The sequence below is a fragment of the Hydra vulgaris genome, chromosome 09 (genome assembly GCF_038396675.1).
Source record: "Hydra vulgaris chromosome 09, alternate assembly HydraT2T_AEP".
Taxonomy (NCBI): Eukaryota; Metazoa; Cnidaria; class Hydrozoa; order Anthoathecata; family Hydridae; genus Hydra; species Hydra vulgaris.
In genome coordinates, this window is record NC_088928.1 from 19587838 (window position 1) to 19606370 (window position 18533).

Consider the following 18533-nt stretch of genomic DNA (forward strand, 5'->3'; position numbering starts at 1 on the left):
TAAAAAGTCATTGTTTTATCATTATTATTACTAATATATGTATATTTATATAATATGATTACATCATCATTATATAATATGATTACATCAATTGATTTATGTACACCTTGTATGAAAATTAAAAAAAAAAAAAAATGAAAGAAATAAAAAAAACATTTTTCATGACAAAATTTATCAAAAAATATAACAGATAAGTCATTAAATTGTTATTTTTAGTGACTTTTTAAAAAAGTTTAATATACTTCTGCAATAAATGTTTATATTAATTTTAGTAACATTCAAGTGACATCTCAAAATAATTATCAGACAGCAGTATACAATTGAATATAGAAGTTATTTTTAATCTATATAAATTTATTTTTTCATACTGCTAAATTAAAAAGTAAACTTTAAAATATAAGTTAAATGCAAACTGCATTGTTTTGAATTAATATTTTTACTGTCTGTAAAGTATTTATCTTATTTGACACTCTAGAACTCTGAAATTTTGTAAAGTTATAATAAATATAAGTAGTATAAGAGATTAAAATAAAGTTAAATTTATTTAAAAAAAAATAGAAAAATGCTACTATGTGTGAAATAGTGTTATAAATATACATTAAATTATGTTATATTCCCATTATATTAAATTTTATGTATGTATGCCTTCTTATGAGATTTTGTTGCATAATGGAAAAGCAATTTAAAAGAAAATGATAAAGAGAAACCTTTTGTTAAAAATTTCAAAACTGAAAAAAAACCATCTTTTCATAAATTTTCTATATAAGGATTACTTAAACATTTCTCTAAAATACTTTTTTCTTAGGGCTTAATAATGATTTATCCGGCAAAATACAACTATAAGCGCATTAAGCACATTTGTATATTAGCACTTTTTTAAAGAGATGAAAAAAATTTATTCATTTGAAACTCTAAACAAATAAACAAAATAGTTGAATGTAAAACGAACATTTTAAAGTAACTTGAATTAAATTTATTTAAAAGAATTTTTTTTTCTTTATCATAGTTTGGAAATTTTAGCAGTAAAAAACAATTGTAAAATGGAGCGTTTTAATTTTTTTTTAAATCCTACATTTAATTTAATAAAATAAATTTAAATTTAATAATATTTAATTATAAATTTTGTTTAAATATAATAAACTTAATTTAAATTAAATTAACTTTTTTAAAAACAGAAATTAGAAAAAAATTAAAAACTACAAAAAATCAATCTGATTTTTTTTATCTAAAAAAATTATTTCACAATTGCCCTGAAAATATTTTTTACAACAATTAATTACTGCTTAATGTTTTCTGCAGAAACTATTTTAAAAGACTGTTTAAATAATCTAATTGAAAATTTTTTTAGCATAATGTAAATGGCTTAACGCATAGATGAAAATAGGTACATAAAATACAAATGGTTTAACACTTCTTGGCATGGCCTGTTTGTATGTATGTATACAACCCTCGGAATGAGGAAAAATGAGGTCGGCAATAATTTGCCAACTTTCAGGTTGGCAGTTAGGTTGGTATTGCTGAATGCCGGCCCTAATTCCGAGGGTTGATGTATGTGTGTGTGTGTATGTATGTATGTATGTATGTATGTATGTATGTATGTATGTTAGTGATTGACCGAAACAGAAAAAAAAGCTGAAACCCAAATTTCAGGTATTCTAGTTTGGTAGCAAAATTGATATTTTGGCAAATATTTTATTACTAGCAATACCAACATTTTGGCTAGTCAAAATTAATTTCATTAGAAAATTTTATTTAAAAATTACTGTTTCTTGAATTTTTTGATAAATGTTTGCTAATGTGTGACGTTCATCAAACTTGGAGCATGGCAAGCAGAACCTCATTTGTTCCCAGTCTTTAGAAATGAAATGAATTGTCATCCCTAAATCATCATGATGAATGTTTGACCACACATTAAGGCCAATTGATACATTTATGACTTTTTCTACAGCTAAACAATTTATTTTTTTAATTGTTTAGTGGTAGAAAAGTTTTTAGCTTATCGTATGTAGGGTCAACATGCTTTTGTAATATTTTGCGCTTGCAATTTTGTAAGTTGGAGCAATTAGGGCATGGTGTCCCAAATAACCAGCTTCATTGACAACTGATCATGGTTGCATGTCAAGAATAATCTTTTCAAAGATGGTCTCATGAATTTTTTTGCTTTTACTAAGTTTGATTCAATTTTTGTGCTGGTTTTCAATCCAGTTGGGCATAGTAGATTGAAGCATTTCTGCTTTTTGCTTTTTAGACATAATGTTGAAAATAGGAACTGTTCTTTTTTTGTTTTGTTTCAAAACAGAATCACTTTTTTCTTGAACATGTATGTATGCATGTATGTATGTATGTATGTATGTATGTATGTATGTATGTATGTATGTATGTATGTATGTATGTATGTATGTATGTATGTATGTATGTATGAATGTATGAATGTATGCATGTATTATATATTTATTTATGTATGTATGAATGTATGATTTTTTTTATTGTATGTAGTTAATATTTTATAGATTCTTACTCTTTATGAAACAAGTCTTCCTCATTGCTTGGATCCATATAATCTTGAAACACTGGGCTTAGAAAATTTAAACAATTCATTAACATTAAATTGTGCTGGCGCCCATTTTCGAATAGATCCTATTTCAATGGTAATTTTTTTTGGGGAAATTTATTAATAATCTAAAAGAATGAAGAGGTATACAAAAATTTTTGTTGTAATAATAATAAATATATTAATAAAAAAAAAAATTTTTTTGTCATATATAGAGTCTTTATTTTAATAATTTTATTTATTTTGTTTGGAAATCTTTTTCATCTTACTAAAGAGGATTTTTTTAAGGGGCATTTTTTACAATATATTTAGTCAAAAAAAAAAAAAATTTAAAAAAGAAAGAATTACTAGATTTTTGATTATGGAAAGTAAAATTCACTTTTTATTCAAACGGCTTTTAATTTATTCTTTAAAATTTGTTAAGTAAAGTATTTGTATATATATAAATATATAATATATAGTTAATTTGTATATGTATAAATATATAAATAAAGTATTTGTTTAAAATAGTTTTTTTCAGTAGTTATTCCATATTTTTAGAATCTTATCATGTTTGGTCTCCGTGTAAATCTTGAAAATGCTGCTTCATTGGAAATTTATGAGTTTGACAAACAATGGACATTAATCAACAAGTTGAACTATAAAATTCCTGGTTTAAATTATGCTCATGACTTTTTACTGTTTCCAGATTACTTTTTGTTTCATATGACACCATTCACAGATGTTTCAAAGTGGACGGCTTTCCAGATATTAATAGGATGGACCTCACCTGGTGAATCAATGCATTGGTATCCAGACAAACCATCGATGTTTGTTGTAATACCAAGAAAGGGAAAGTCAGAAAATATAATGTTTTTTAAAACAGATCCTTGTCATGTAAGTACACCATTTGAGTTGTTTTTTTCCCTTTATGTTTACTTTTTTGTTTAATTTTTAAGGAAGAAAAAAAATCTGCACAGTAATTAAATTATCACTTTAATTATCACATTAAAAAGTATTATAAAATTTTTGACACAGCGTATTAAAACTCATGGTGCTGATAAAATAGATCCAACAAGAAACTGATATAGATTATCAATATATCTGAAACCATAAAGGTTGATGAATAAAATTTGAAAATATTTGTTCCTTAAGCGCATGCTTTAGAGTCAAGAGATTTGAGTTTCAAAGTCTGCTCTGGCCATAATTGCAAAATCAATCAGAAAAGCAACTTCCTAGTTGAATACTTTTTGCTCGTGGCCTATGACAAGACCATTAGGTCGTGTTTAAGCTAAAAGAAACTAAATATCGTATCTCAACTTTTGAATAGTCATCTTTGCAACTCGCTTTCCAGACAATCCGAATCATTTACCTTCTCTGCTAGACTTATGTCTTGTTTCTGACCCTAGTCAGTGCTCAGTTTCTCCACATTTATCTTTAGGTGCTTCTGATCATGGTTTGATCTCTCTAAGACTATTATTTCATTCTTCTTCATCATCACTATCCCCCTATCATTGTACCTTTTACAACTCCTTTAGAGCTGGCTGGGACTCTTTCCATGATTTTCTTTTCGATGTCCTTTGGGTAGAAAACTTTTGTCATCCTGCTGATAAATGTGCTTTTTATCTAACTTCTTGGATTCAGGCTGGAATCTTTTATTCCATCTCAACAGTTCCAAGTCAAACCTTACTCCTCTACATGGTTTTTCCTCTCATTGTGCTGCTGCAGTTTCCAATTATAGTCAAAACTTCTATATCTATCACCAAAACAGTTCTCCATAAAACAGACATCTACTTACTATTGCTAGAAACCATTGTGAAAAGGTTTTGTCTAACGCCAAAGCCTGCTGATCTCAGGTCACAAAATCTCATATTTTATCTCATAAATTAGGCTCCTGAGACTTTTGAAGAATCTTTAACATCGTCTATAATAAAGGCAATTCTGATGTTCCACCTCTCTTGTATGGTTCAGATTTAGTCACCTCACCTAAAGACAAAGCTGAGTTGTTTGCGAAAAAAATTTTATCAATCTTATCTCTTGATTCCACCAATCAAATCCTACCTGATATAGCCAACAAACAGGTTTATCCATTGATTGACATTTGTATCACTCCAGCTTCTGTGTCTTTAATTAACAAACACTCATCTTGAATCTTGAATCTATTAACTTACTTTCTGATTATCAAAATGGATTCCAATCTTCTCGTTCTATTGCTGATTTGTTAACGGTAAAGTCTTTGATAAAGTTAGACATGCTGGTCTTCTCCATAAGCTCTCTTCTTACGGTGTATCAGGTAACATCTTTAACATTATTGATCTTTTCTTACCAATTGCAGTATAAAGGTTTTCCTCGATGGACAAAACTCTTCTTCATTTCCTATATCTTTAGGGGTTCATCAGGGTTCTATCCTTGGCTGAATACTTTTTTAATTTACATTAACGAACTTCCAGAAATTCTCCTATCTAAGGTAGCATTGTTCGATGATGATACTACCATTTATTCTTAGCCTGATAAGAAGCCAGCACTCTCTGATTGCTTGGAGAGGGGATTTGAGCTTGAAAAAGGATGTCACTTCTGCTACAGCATGGGGCTCTCAGTGGCTGGTGAATTTTAACTCAGATAAAACTTAATTTTTCTCAGCTAATCTTTATCGTAACAATCTAGATTTTCCTATATTTATGAACAGTATTTGCACTGGTAATAAAACAGTAATAAAATGTGCTTGATGAGTAATCTAGTGTCTTCTAGGGTTAATTCTTACTTCTAATCTTTCTTGGTAACCATATATCAAAAACTTTACTAAACTAGTATTTGCTAAGGTTGCATCTCTTTACTTTACTTACTTTCTTACTCCAGCTCTCTTTGTGCTTGCCAATCGCCTTTCTTACTCCAGATTCTATTACTTATTCTTATAAATCTCAAATTCATCAATATATGGAAAACTGTTGCCATATGAAGAGTGGATTTTCAAATGATGCCCTTTACTCTTTACATAGTTAGACCTGTTCTTGCAGCCAACCTTCAATCAATGTCACATCGTCGTAATGTTGCTTCTCTCTCTCTTCTATAAATACTATAATGATAAAGAGCTAGTGTCTCTTGTGCTATCTAATATAATTCACTCTTGTGTTACTTGTCATCTAATTAAGTCTCATCATTTTATGGTGACTAATCCTAAGTGCTCTAAAAATTCTTATTTGTCTAGTTTTTTTTCTCGAACATCAGTTCTTTTAAATTTGCTCCCTTCACCTGGTTTTCCTGATTCATGTAAGTTGCAATCATATAAGTCATCAGATAATCGCTAACTTGCTTAATATACTTCATCCTTTCTCTTCCAGTAACTTCCAACTCTAATAGAGGTTGCTTGCAGCTTTGTTTGAATTGAATATGTTTGAAAAAAAAAATAAAAAAAGGTCGGCAAAAAAAATTTGATACAAAGGTTTTACCATAAAACATAGAAACGAGGTCGGCAGTTTTTTGCTGACCTGTAACACTTTGATGTTGGCTGTTAGGTTGGCATTGCCAAATGCTTACCTTAATTTTGAAGGCTATAAATTTTTATAGAAGAATTTATTTTAATACCTCAGCATGAGTATTTGTAGCTCAGTTATTTGGTGCGATGTTCTCTGAATGGTAAGATATAATCATTAAAGGCTCGAATCTTCTATATGGAAAAGAAAGTATTTGTTTTTTTTTATTCTTGAAATTTTTTTTAAATACAATAGCAATAATTTAAAAGTTCAAAACAAAACAATTTTAGCAAAAATACTTTTAATTGTTAAAGAGTTTTAAAAGTTTTCTTATATTATACATCTATATTATTATCCTAAGCGATATAGTTGCACTTATGTTGAGTACTGGCTTAAAAAGAGTTGATTAAAATGTTTATAAAATGGTTTGTTTTTAAATGTATCTTATATCTGCATGGGTTTAAATCCACTACTGAACAACAAAACTTATTTTAGATTTTTTAATCTTGTTACTTTTTAAATACAAAGCAAAACAGTTTAAGCAAAAAAGACCTATAATTGATAGAAAACATTTGAAGAGCTTAGTGTTAAAATTACTCAAGTCACAAAGTAAATGTTTTGAGAAAATCTACTTTGATCAAATATATAACACTTCAAAAAAAACATTTAAAATGGTTGATCAAGTAGATTTTCTCAAAACATTTATTTTGTGACTTAAGTACTTATAGCACTAAGGTCTTCATTTTAAAGTCATACTATACATGATCATTACTCAATTTATGCTAAAGATGTTTACAATCTGTATTTAACCCTAAACAAATGGATTTCTTATGCTCAAATGTTTTACATTTAAATATTTAGATATCTGTAGCTGTATATAAATTATTTAAACTTTGTATAAAAAAAAGTGTTGAAAAGCTTTTTCTTACCATGGCTTTAATGTCATAATCTTAACTTGGCTTTAATGGCTGCCAAAATTTCATTGTCAAACATAACTATAAACTATAATAAACTCCAATAACTCATACTCTGACTTTGGGATTTGTCGCTGTCACTGTCGCCAATATACAAATAAAGTCAAAATCAAGTTTTAATTTAAAAATATTTCTGGATATGGATTTATTGCTATTAAAATTTGCTTCACAAAGCATCTTAATGATGAGATGAGTTTTTAACAGTTAATAGTTATCAATAAGTAAAACTTGCACCTAAACTTCAACTTTATTAAGTTTAAGTAATTTTCAAACCACTTACTTTAAAAAATACTTACTTTTAAAAATGTCTTTAAAAGCCTAAATTAATTGCCAATGGTAATCTGTTTAAACACTTATGCTCGTGTGACAGTATTTATAATTGGAAAACCAAAAGGAGAATTTACCGTGCTGTTATGTAATGGTTTATAGTAGTATTTGTAATAATTTTTTATTTCAAATTTTTAGTTTTTATCTACTATAGCCTCTATAGCTAAATTATTTGCTTACTTTGTTCCACATTGTTACCTTGTTGCCTTGTTCAACATTGTTACATTGTTCCACATTGTTACCTTGTTCCACATTGTTACCTTGTTCCACATAAAATTTTCAAAAAAAGAGGAAAAAAAAATAATGAAAATAAAAATTGCTATCCCAAACTAAACTCTTAGTCAATGTAACGGCACTCCTTGCATGTTCTCCCTATTTAGTCAGCCGACGTATGTACTGAAACCCCGGCACCTCCTTATTTCAGTATGCTTATCAAAGTAGGTTTTATATATATACATATATATACACACACACACCTATAGTAAAGGGCTTAAATATACAGGTTGTTGTTAAAAACTGCTCGTAGCTTGTCTATGGTTTTTAAACTGACAAAATTAAGGTTAGATTATAACAAAACGCATTAATTTAATTGCAGAAACTAATTAAATTTAAAAACCTCCAAAACGCAAATTAAAAGAATATAATGTTTTTAAAAACATTCTGAATGTTTTTATTTTATTTTTTAAAAATAAAAACATTCTTAATGTTTTTATTTTTATTTTTTTATTGTAAAACATGCATGGAGTGATGCTATATCAACTATCTTGAGGGTTCGGTTAGGGCAGGCAGTCTATCAAATAATAAGAAAAAAAGTTGATGTCAACCTCACACAGATTAAGTTGGCAAATTATTGCCGACTTTATTTTTCCAAATTATGAGGGCTGTATATATATATATATATAAATTTGGGATGGAACTCTCCTCCAACTGGTATCTAGTTCTTGATTTAGACTATTTATAGATCTTATTCCAACCTTGATTAATTCTTTGTTCATCTGGTAATCAGACTGGCCATGGCAATAAATCTACTTTGCTTTATTCATCCATCCATTTATTGAATTAGCTGTGTGGGCTGACATCATATTTTGTTGAAACTATCACCATTTGCTTTAATCAATCTGCATGACTATTGATGAACCATGTAGTTCACTAGTGTCTATATATAAGTGTGTTGTTTGGTTCAATCTGTATTCAATATTACACACGCCTACTCCTTTAAAATTAAAGCTGCCTCAAATCTCTCAACCCACGTTGCAACCTCTGCACAATAAAATGATTACTATACTTTCCAGATTTTATCTTTTAGCAAAAACTTTTCTTTTTATTTTATTACTTTAAAGTTACTTTCATCACTAAAAACTACTTCTCCTTTTCCAAAGACTACCCAACCTTCTCCTTTTTTTTTCCAAAGACCATCCAACCCTCATTTTACACCATTTTAATCTTAAAGACCACCCAACCCCCTCTTTACACCACAAATTTATATTTTCTTTTTGCAAAAAACTAAAATCTAAAACAGCCAAATGAATGACACAATTTTCAATTTTATTTAATTATGCATCTTTTTTTTATAATGCTGGTTCCACGTAGTGTTGATGCAAATATATTTCTAAGTTTTATCTGTTATTTTTGTTCAACTAATGACTACTTTTTGTATAAATCACCTTCTACAATAATAAGGCCTAATGCTGAGAATACAATGTTACTTTGAATTATCTTTTGGAATTACAGGTTCGTTCATCTAATGTTATTGAGATATGAGTTTTTTCAATTTTTACTTATTATTTAATTCCAATTTTTTCTCTTAAGCAAAGATTATAATTGATATTTTAACTGTTTTTTTGTTCTTAAGCATTTCATATCCACATTTTTTAATTCCTTTTTTTTTTCTGCACTTTGTGCTGATAATTCTTCGATTGATGTTCTTTGTATCAATTTTAACATACTTGTTTTTGCTTTTTTGTGTTGATTAGACTGAGTAGGAGTATAATTTTTATTTTTAAAAATAACAGTCTTATGTTTTGCTCAAAGATGGTTTGCCAAAATTTGATGTATTCCCACCTGCACATTTTAATTAGATAATGTACATTTTGATACATTTGTTCTTTTTGAAATGTTTGTTATACTCTTTTTTTTTTTTATGTTACTTTGGCTAAAATAATAATTAATTTTTTCTTCTATTACGTCTCTTTCTTCCATTATGTCTTCTTATTTGGCAAAAATTAACAATAAAAAATCTTTTTGTGTCACTTGAATTGTTATTATTAATTTTATTGGTTTATAAAATTTAAACACAAAACATTTAAATAATAATATTTATCATGTTCTAGATATTTCATTTTGCCACAGCTGAGCAAAATGGTGATAAGCTACATTTTAGTTCTGTTTGCTTAAGTGAAACAATGAATATGTCATTTGCTCAAGGTCTATGGTTGTCAAATGCAGATGTAAGTCCGGGACAGGTCTATAATTTCACAATAGATCTCTCCAAAAATGAATGCAAACGAGAACTTATTTACAATAAGTCTGCTGAATTTCCAATTACTCACCCTTATAGACACGGAGAGTCTGGTTCTAAATACGTGTACTTAATGGCATCAGATGGAGAAGATAATTTGCCATTCAGAGATGTTGTAAAGGTAAGTTCAAATTTTTTAATTAATTTGTAGCTTGGGATTATGGTATTTACATACATCATGCGACTCTAATCAGAGTAATATAAATATGTTTATATCCCTGTGTGTGTATGTATATATAATTAAATATATTTTTATCTCTGTGTGTATATATATTTAAATTTATTTGCATTTGTGTGTGCATATATTTATAAAGATTTGAAAACTTTAGCTTGACATTAAATCACTAAAAAAGACAGTTTGGAATTCAGATGGTATTATAGGAGAGCCTTTGTTCATCCCAAGACATGGTTATGAATCTAATAAAAAGGGTAGTGAAGATGATGGCTATATAATAGTTCAACTTTATCACCCGGATACACATAAAACAGATTTTTGTATTATTGATGCGCAACATGTTGATGATGGTCCTTTAGCAAGAATTAAACTTAAACATCATGTTCCATATGGTTTCCATGGAACATTTACACCTGAAGTGTTTTTCTATGAACCTAAGTTAATTTTTACTAAATCTAAACTGTAACTTTTTTAAATTAAAGGAAATCTCAGTGTATATTTCGAATATTTATCTTATCAAACTGTAAGTTATTTAAGTGTTAAATGCACCTTGTATATTATATGTAAAAAGTTTTTTTTTTCTTGTTTTAAAATATAATTTGTAAGTAAAATTTTATTGCTTAAATTGAATTTTAGTATTATTATAACTTTTTTTGTTTTATATTTTATTAAAATTTTTTCAATGTTTTGTTGGTCTTGTTTTTTTTCTTTTTACTAAACAACCTTTTTTTATTAATAAAAATAAAAGTTTATCATGCACATCATGATTAATCGTAATTATTATTTTTTATTTATTTTATAATTAAGCTATCCCATGTTCCTTGAACTTTCAATTGATTTTGCATTTCACTTACCAATTTTTAAACTTAATTAAATTAATTTAATCCTTTTTTGTTTGTTTGTCAAAGTATTCTTTAAAACACCAAACACAATTTTATATATATATATATATATATATATATATATATATATATATATATATATATATATATATATATATATATATTTATATTATATATACATGTATATATTAGAGATGTGCCGGAACCAGTTTATGCAAAATCCCTAATTCCGAGTACCCAGAAGAAAAAACTGGGTTTAAGCACTAATTAATCAAAAGTTATGTTATAGAAAATGAAAGATTAAGAGAAACAGAGAATTGCATATTAAAAAAAAAGAGTAGACCTTCCTGACTGTAGTGTGAATAAAATTAAAAAAATATTATTAGTGAGACATGTCTATATTGAGTAAATAGTGCTTCGTGGTTTTTGACTCCATAATACTCTTAGACATATATATCAAGAAGTTTATTGGTTGAAGTTAAAACTAAAAGCAATTGTATTAATAATATTTTAACACAATTTAAAGTACCACTTAAACATAGTTACAGCATTTAATATATATATACATCACTAATATATATATATATATATATATATATATATATATATATATATATATATATATATATATATATATATATATATATCACTAATATATATACATATTTATATATATATATATATATATATATATATATATATATGTATATATGTATATATATATATACATATATACATATATATATATATATATATATATATATATATATATATATATATATATATATATGATATAAATATATATATGATATAAATGTATATATGTATGTAATATATATATATATATGTATATAATATATATATTATATATATGTATATATATATGTGTGTGTGTGTATATATATATATATATATATATATATATATATATATATATATATATATATATACGTGCATATATATATGTATATATATATTTGGGTGCCTCAGAATGATTGAATTTTTAGAACAAAAATACATATCTTGTTAAATTTGGTGCAAGTATATAGAAAATAGGTTTTAAAACATACCGGCACTTTCTGACCTCATTTTTGTGAAAAAAAGGCTGATTTTTGTGAAAATGTCTATTTTTTTGTCAAAAGTTGCTAATTTCTGTGGCGTTGAGGGAGGGTCTAATATAAACTAATTTGGCTGATTTAAAATGAAAGGGCCTACGCTACATATATTTTTCATTTAAAATTATACATATATTTGTTTTTGTTTGATTACCTAGCATTTTTTATTCAAATTATCCATAAATTTGCAAAGTTTATGACTTTTATTGTGATATTAAGAAAGCATTTGTAGTATACAAATACATTTTTTTTGAATATAATAAAACAATTTTTTTGGTTAAAAATATTGTACATTGCTTGCTATGTTAATTAGCTACATATTTGAAGGTAAGTTTCCTTGATATTCTTTCATTCCCCTCCACCTATTTCCCAAAATAAAATAAATAGCAAACCATTACACTACATGTTTTTTTACTAAAGTTTCATATGAATTTATTTTTAAATAAAAAACAATTAATATGAAGCCACTAAATTGATTTAAAATTTGAAATTTACATTTTTGATTTTAAATTTTGAAATTAAAAATAAAAATTTAAGTAACTGAACAAGTATTGATATGAGTTATCAAAATCACAAGATTTAAAATAAAAATAATTTATAGTTATCGATTCAATTTTATGGTATTTTGTATTTACCTGAAAAGAAGTCATGGTCACTAAAACACATTTTCATCTCAATATCGACACCAATCCATCACACTATTATACTCTGTAAGATAAATAATGCGCGCTTATTTATACTATTTATATAGTATTGGTAATACTATTTGAATAAAAACCTATATGCTTTAGGAATGCATTTTCCAACGGATATAGATATCTTGCAACACTTTAAATATTGTCAATCAAATTTGCCAAATAGACTTACAAAAAAGTTGGATATTCTATATTGTCCTCCAAAGTCAAACTTAAAGGTTGATAAGTGTCAATTAGTTGAATTTGAATGTATCATGGCGATAATAAACATCCATGAATTAAAGCAGGGTTTCCAGTTATTAGAGATGTAAATATTCGAAAAAGTTTAAAAAATCTTGAGCAAAAATATTCTAATTTATTAAAGAATGTCTAAAGAAACTCAAAACAAGGTATTAAAAATCAAGTAGGATTTGAAAATTTTGTTAAACATTTTTTGGATAGGAATTCCAGAATTAAAAGATTTTATTCAAAGTGACAAGCTAAGACCCAATGAATCTAAAATCAAAGATTTACAATTCTTAGAAGATCAAGAAGACCCAAGATTATATCATTCGGGTCCTCTAGATACTAAATATACTAAGAAAGTAATTTGATTATGTTTTGATTGTGAGAATTTGCATAGCGTAAGTTTTATTTTTTTAAATGTTTAGGCAGTTTTGTGTCAGATCTTAATTAAGTGATGCTCTCAAGATAGATGAACTATTGAGTTACTTTACTCTATGAAGTGAAGCATTAGTATACAAAATATTGATTTAACTAACTTTTGTTTTTGGACTTTATGTTCATTCTCATCCATGCATTTAGTTTTTAAATAATATACTCTTTATAGTTTGATAAATTTATTAAATATGCTCTAACTTTGTGTTTTTGTCACTCTAACAACTTATAACTAATAAATTTATTTTTTGTATAAGGTAAAATCATTAAATATAAAGAAGTGCAAAAATGCAATGAAAAATGGATCACTGAGTAAAATCTTAAAATTTTATGAAGAAGACGTTAGCAGTAATGATGAACTAAGTTCAGACAACTTTTTTGATTCTGACTTTGAGCCAGGCAAATGGGTTAAAAGAAAAAATAAACCAACCAGTACAAAAATTCGGACCAACATTCCTAGATATTCCGGAAATGTTGCTTTAATGGCAACTGTTGAGAACATCTTTCCTATGGTTCTGCAGAGAATTACAACGGCGGTTGTTCAAGCAGTAGGAGTAGACATGAGTGCCATCAAATCAAGTCTTTCAACTGCAGCTAGAAGAATGAAAAGAGAAAATAAAGAAATTTCAAATATTGCTAAAGAAGATATTAAAACAAAAGTACGTTTATCTACATTCCCATGTATAATTTATTTTGATGGAAAAACTATATTTGAGACAATTAAAGGAAAGAAACTAAAATGCGAGCGACTAACATTACTAGTAATGCTAGTACTAATGTACTAGTAAATATTAATGGCGAATCCTAGTTGTTGGGTGTGCCTTCTTAACCATCCTCTTTAGGAGACGATCAGTATAAAGGAATAATGCAGTCGATAGATGAATATGGTATTAAATCAAATGTTGGTGGATTGTGCTTTGACACAACAGCAACAAATACTGGCATTACGAAAGGGACTGTTAATAGAATTACCTATGATTTAGGTAAACACATTCTCCAGCTTGCTTGCAGGCACCATGTTACAGAGTTTAGAATAAGTCATTTTCAGAAACATGTTTCTCATGAAGAAAAGGTAAGACCAGAAAATCTTTTTTTTTTTAAATTAAGAAATAAGTTTTACAATCCAGAGTTTCATTACAATCCTGAAAACATATTAAGGTTTGATTGGTCATTAAAGGCTGGTACAGTAGTCAAAAAAGCAGCAACAGATGCACTTGAATATTGCAAAAAATACATTAAAAAGAAAAATATTGCTAGGGAAGACAGAAAAGAACTAGCAAAGCTTGTAATTATTTATTTATCAAAATCAAGAATTGTTAAAATAAAAAAACCAGGTGCAGTTCATCATGCAAGATTTCTTAGCTCAGCTCTTTATTATACAAAGTTACATCTGCTATCTAAACAACTAGATTTTTTGATAAAAGAGGAAGACTTAAAATCTTAAGTTGAGCAAATTGTGGAGTTGTTTTTATGCTCCATGGTACTTGCAAAGCCACAATCCTATTAAAGCCCCATACCTTGATATTACAGCTCTACATCAAATGACTCTGTATAAAGATGTTTGCCAAGTGAAAGAAACAGATAAAGTCATTGGCTCAACATTAAAACACTAATGGTACTTAGACTCAACTTTGATACCTGTTTCGCTTCTAGATTATAAAGTTCCTGATAAAGATAAAACACTAATCGCCAAATCAATTTTATCTTACAAAATGCCATCTTTTAAGGCATCTGATTACAAAATTGAGAATAAGCCGAAAGTGGATATCAAAGAGATAATCAACCTAGTTAGCACAACAGCTAGTAATCCACCAAATTTGGCAGTGTTGGTTAACGAGTTTTCCTACTTTATTTTTGCGGTAAATAGGTTTACAGAAGAGAGAATATGCGATTGGTTGTCACTTCTGCCATCTTTCTGGCACACTCAATCATATTACAACCAGTTTTTAGCTTATGCAAAAACTTTGATTATAGTAAATGATCATGCAGAAAGAAATGTATGATGCAGGAGTTTATACATAGATACATTAGTGAAGAAAAAAAACAAATGAGACTGGTAACCATAGACAAAGTTCGTTGTGCCATGAAAATACCTGAAAAAAGCTCCAGCAAGATGACAAAAAGGAATATGGAAATAGGTTTAAATAACATTAATAATTTCAAGAGATTCAAAAGTGATTAGAAAACTTTTTTTTTTTCTTTTGTAGGCTTTTTTGTAAGGTAAATAGAAAACCTAGTTTTTATCATTAGTAACTTAAAAATTGTAGTAACTTAAAAATTGATTTTTGCATAAAAACTTGAATCAATTTTTAATTAGTAAAATAATGTGGTGGGACCTGGGGGTAGATAAGGGTAAGGGGAGAGGTAAGGCAAATACATTACTAATTGTATTTGTCTTACCTCTCCCCTTACCCTTAAACAAACAATTTACAATATTATCAACCAAAAAATATTTTTATTACACATGGTCATCGACATCAGGGGGAAGAAGGGGGGGGGCATGCCCTCTTTTTTTTTTTCAAGGAGATTTTTTTTTTATATATATAAAGTTGAAAAATACTCCACCCCACCCCCCTTCATTTTAAAGGCCGGTTCAATAGTCCTGTTACATTAAAAAAAATGTATTTGTATACTCCAAATGCTTTCTTAGTATCACAACAAACTCACCAATTTTGTGAATTTGAATAAAAAATACTCAGTAAGAAAACCAAACAAAAATACTTATGATTTTAAATGCAAAATATATGTAGTATAGGCCTTTTTTTTTAATCTAGTCAACTTGGTTTATATTAGACCCTCCCTCAACATCACTAAAATCAGCAACTTTTGACAAAAAAATTTACATTTGTTTCACAAAAATGAACCTTGAGGGAGTCTAGAGTGGTCAGAAAATGCCTGGTTTGCTTCAAAACCTACTTTCTGTGTGTTTGCACCAAATTAACGAGATACGTATTTTTGTTTTGTAAATTCTCTCATTCTGAATCACCCTAATATATATACATATATAAATATATGTATATATATATATATATATATATATATACACACATATGTATATATATGCATATATATAGATGTATATATATAGATATAGATATATATACATATATATATATATATATATATATATATAATATATATATATATATATATATATATATATATATATATACATATATATGTATATATATGTGTGTATATATATATATGTATATATATACATATATATATACATGTATATGTATATATATACATATATATGTATATATATGTGTGTATATATATATATGTATATATATCTATCTATATTAGTAAACGACCGGGGCTTTGGCCGGGGCTAGGTTTGATAACACATAGCCATGACCGGGGATGAGTTTATGATCAGTGCTGCATTAATATTGATAGATCCTATAAAAATGTTATTTTTAATTGAAATTTATGATATGAGTTATAATTAAAAACAATACTTTTATAGGATCTATTGATATAAATCCAACCCCGGTCATAAACCCGGCCGGACTGCATTAAAATTGATAGATCCTATAAAATATTGTTTTTAAATAAAATTCATATCATAAATTTTAATTAAAGATAACATTTTTATAGGATCTATCAATATTAATGCAGCCCTGATCATAAACCTGGCCCTGGTCATGGCTATGTGTTATCAAACCTAGCCCTGGCCAAAGCCCCGGTCGTTTACTAATCTATATCTATCTATCTACATATATATATATATATATATATATACATACATATATATATATATATATATATATATATATATATATATATATATATATATATATATATATATATATATACATATATATATATATATATATATATATATATATATATATATATATATATATATATATATATATATATATATATATATATATATATATAGATAGATAGATAGATAGATAGATAGATAGGTAGATTATAGTGTGTATATATAGATAGTATATTATAGTTTGTGTGCCTATATTTATATATATACATATATATATATATATATATATATATATATATATATATATATATATATATATATGTATATATACATATATATATATATATATATATATATATATATGTATAAATACAGGGCCTTTTTTTAGAAAAAAATGCTTAACGCAAAGCCTCAAAACAAGTTAAATATTATTTAATTTCTTTTTTATTATTACTATAATGGATTATTTATTTTATTTTATTTTTTTTAATATCAAATAATTAAATTTAATATTACATTTTTTAAAATGTTTGATATTACCAAAGATCTTTTTTTTTCTTTTTCTTGACATTTGCATAAGTGAATTAAAATATGTTAAATGTTTGAATTTTTAAATGATTATTTCTTAAATTTCTAATTGCGGCTCATTTGTAGTTACAAATAATTTTTTATTTTAAAAAATTAGTGGCTATAACAAGTAAAAAAATTACGTTTATTTATTTACTTTATTTAATAAGTTTATATTTTTATTAACAATTCTGTTGTGAAAGCAAAGATTTAGAAAAATTATTTTTCCAAATATCATTTATTAAAAAATAATCGCTACAATTTAACTTGCTTTATAAAAAAAAAGTTCAACTTATGCTTTGTGCAAATTTTTGATGCACTCTTTTATTTAAAATTTAATTTTGAGTAAAAAAAATGTTTAGGAAAGCCAAAAAAACAATTGCGATAAAAATGAACTAATTTTGTTTAAGAATAAATAAAATTTAAATATTAAACAATATTTTGTAATATTTCTAAATAAATTTAACATTAAAGTCAAACCCAAGTATCAACTTTAATTTAAATAAACTTAAATATATTTTTTAAATTAAAATTAGATAAAATATTTTTTTTGTCAAAATAAAATATATATTTAATTAGTTTTAAATTATACCATTAATTTTTTTATCAGAATTAAATTATATTATTATGATCTTTGCTTCAAGCTTAAAGTATTAGTGTTTTTCAAGCAAAAAAATCAATCATTACCCTAAAATAAAAACGAAATAAAAATAAATTTTTAATTTTATTGGAGTTTTTTTCATTAGTAAATAGCACTTATATCTAATGTAATTGTCATTCAAATTTTGGTAACAAATATTTTTACATAATCATTATTCAAAAGTTAATGTGGTTTTTTTAAAAATCAATTTCTTCTTTTATTTTACTGCTTTTAGGATGATTTAAAGTTGAAAAATGATAAAAAGTCACTGAACCAAAATTGTA

At 26.2% G+C, this 18533-nt stretch overlaps 1 protein-coding gene across 2 annotated transcripts in view; it reads left to right on the forward strand.

Moving 5' to 3' along the window:
- Window positions 1–10682, forward strand: part of LOC100213182 (apocarotenoid-15,15'-oxygenase) — a 28886-nt gene extending 18204 nt beyond the window's left edge. For both annotated transcript variants that reach the window (XM_065804981.1, XM_065804982.1), the window contains 4 exons: window positions 2511–2648; window positions 3092–3427; window positions 9632–9940; window positions 10149–10682. In XM_065804981.1, coding sequence (XP_065661053.1) covers window positions 2511–2648; window positions 3092–3427; window positions 9632–9940; window positions 10149–10460 — 1095 coding nt within the window. In that variant the 3' untranslated portion in view covers window positions 10461–10682. The remainder of the gene's footprint in view (window positions 1–2510; window positions 2649–3091; window positions 3428–9631; window positions 9941–10148) is intronic.
- The last annotated feature ends 7851 nt before the right edge of the window (window positions 10683–18533 follow it).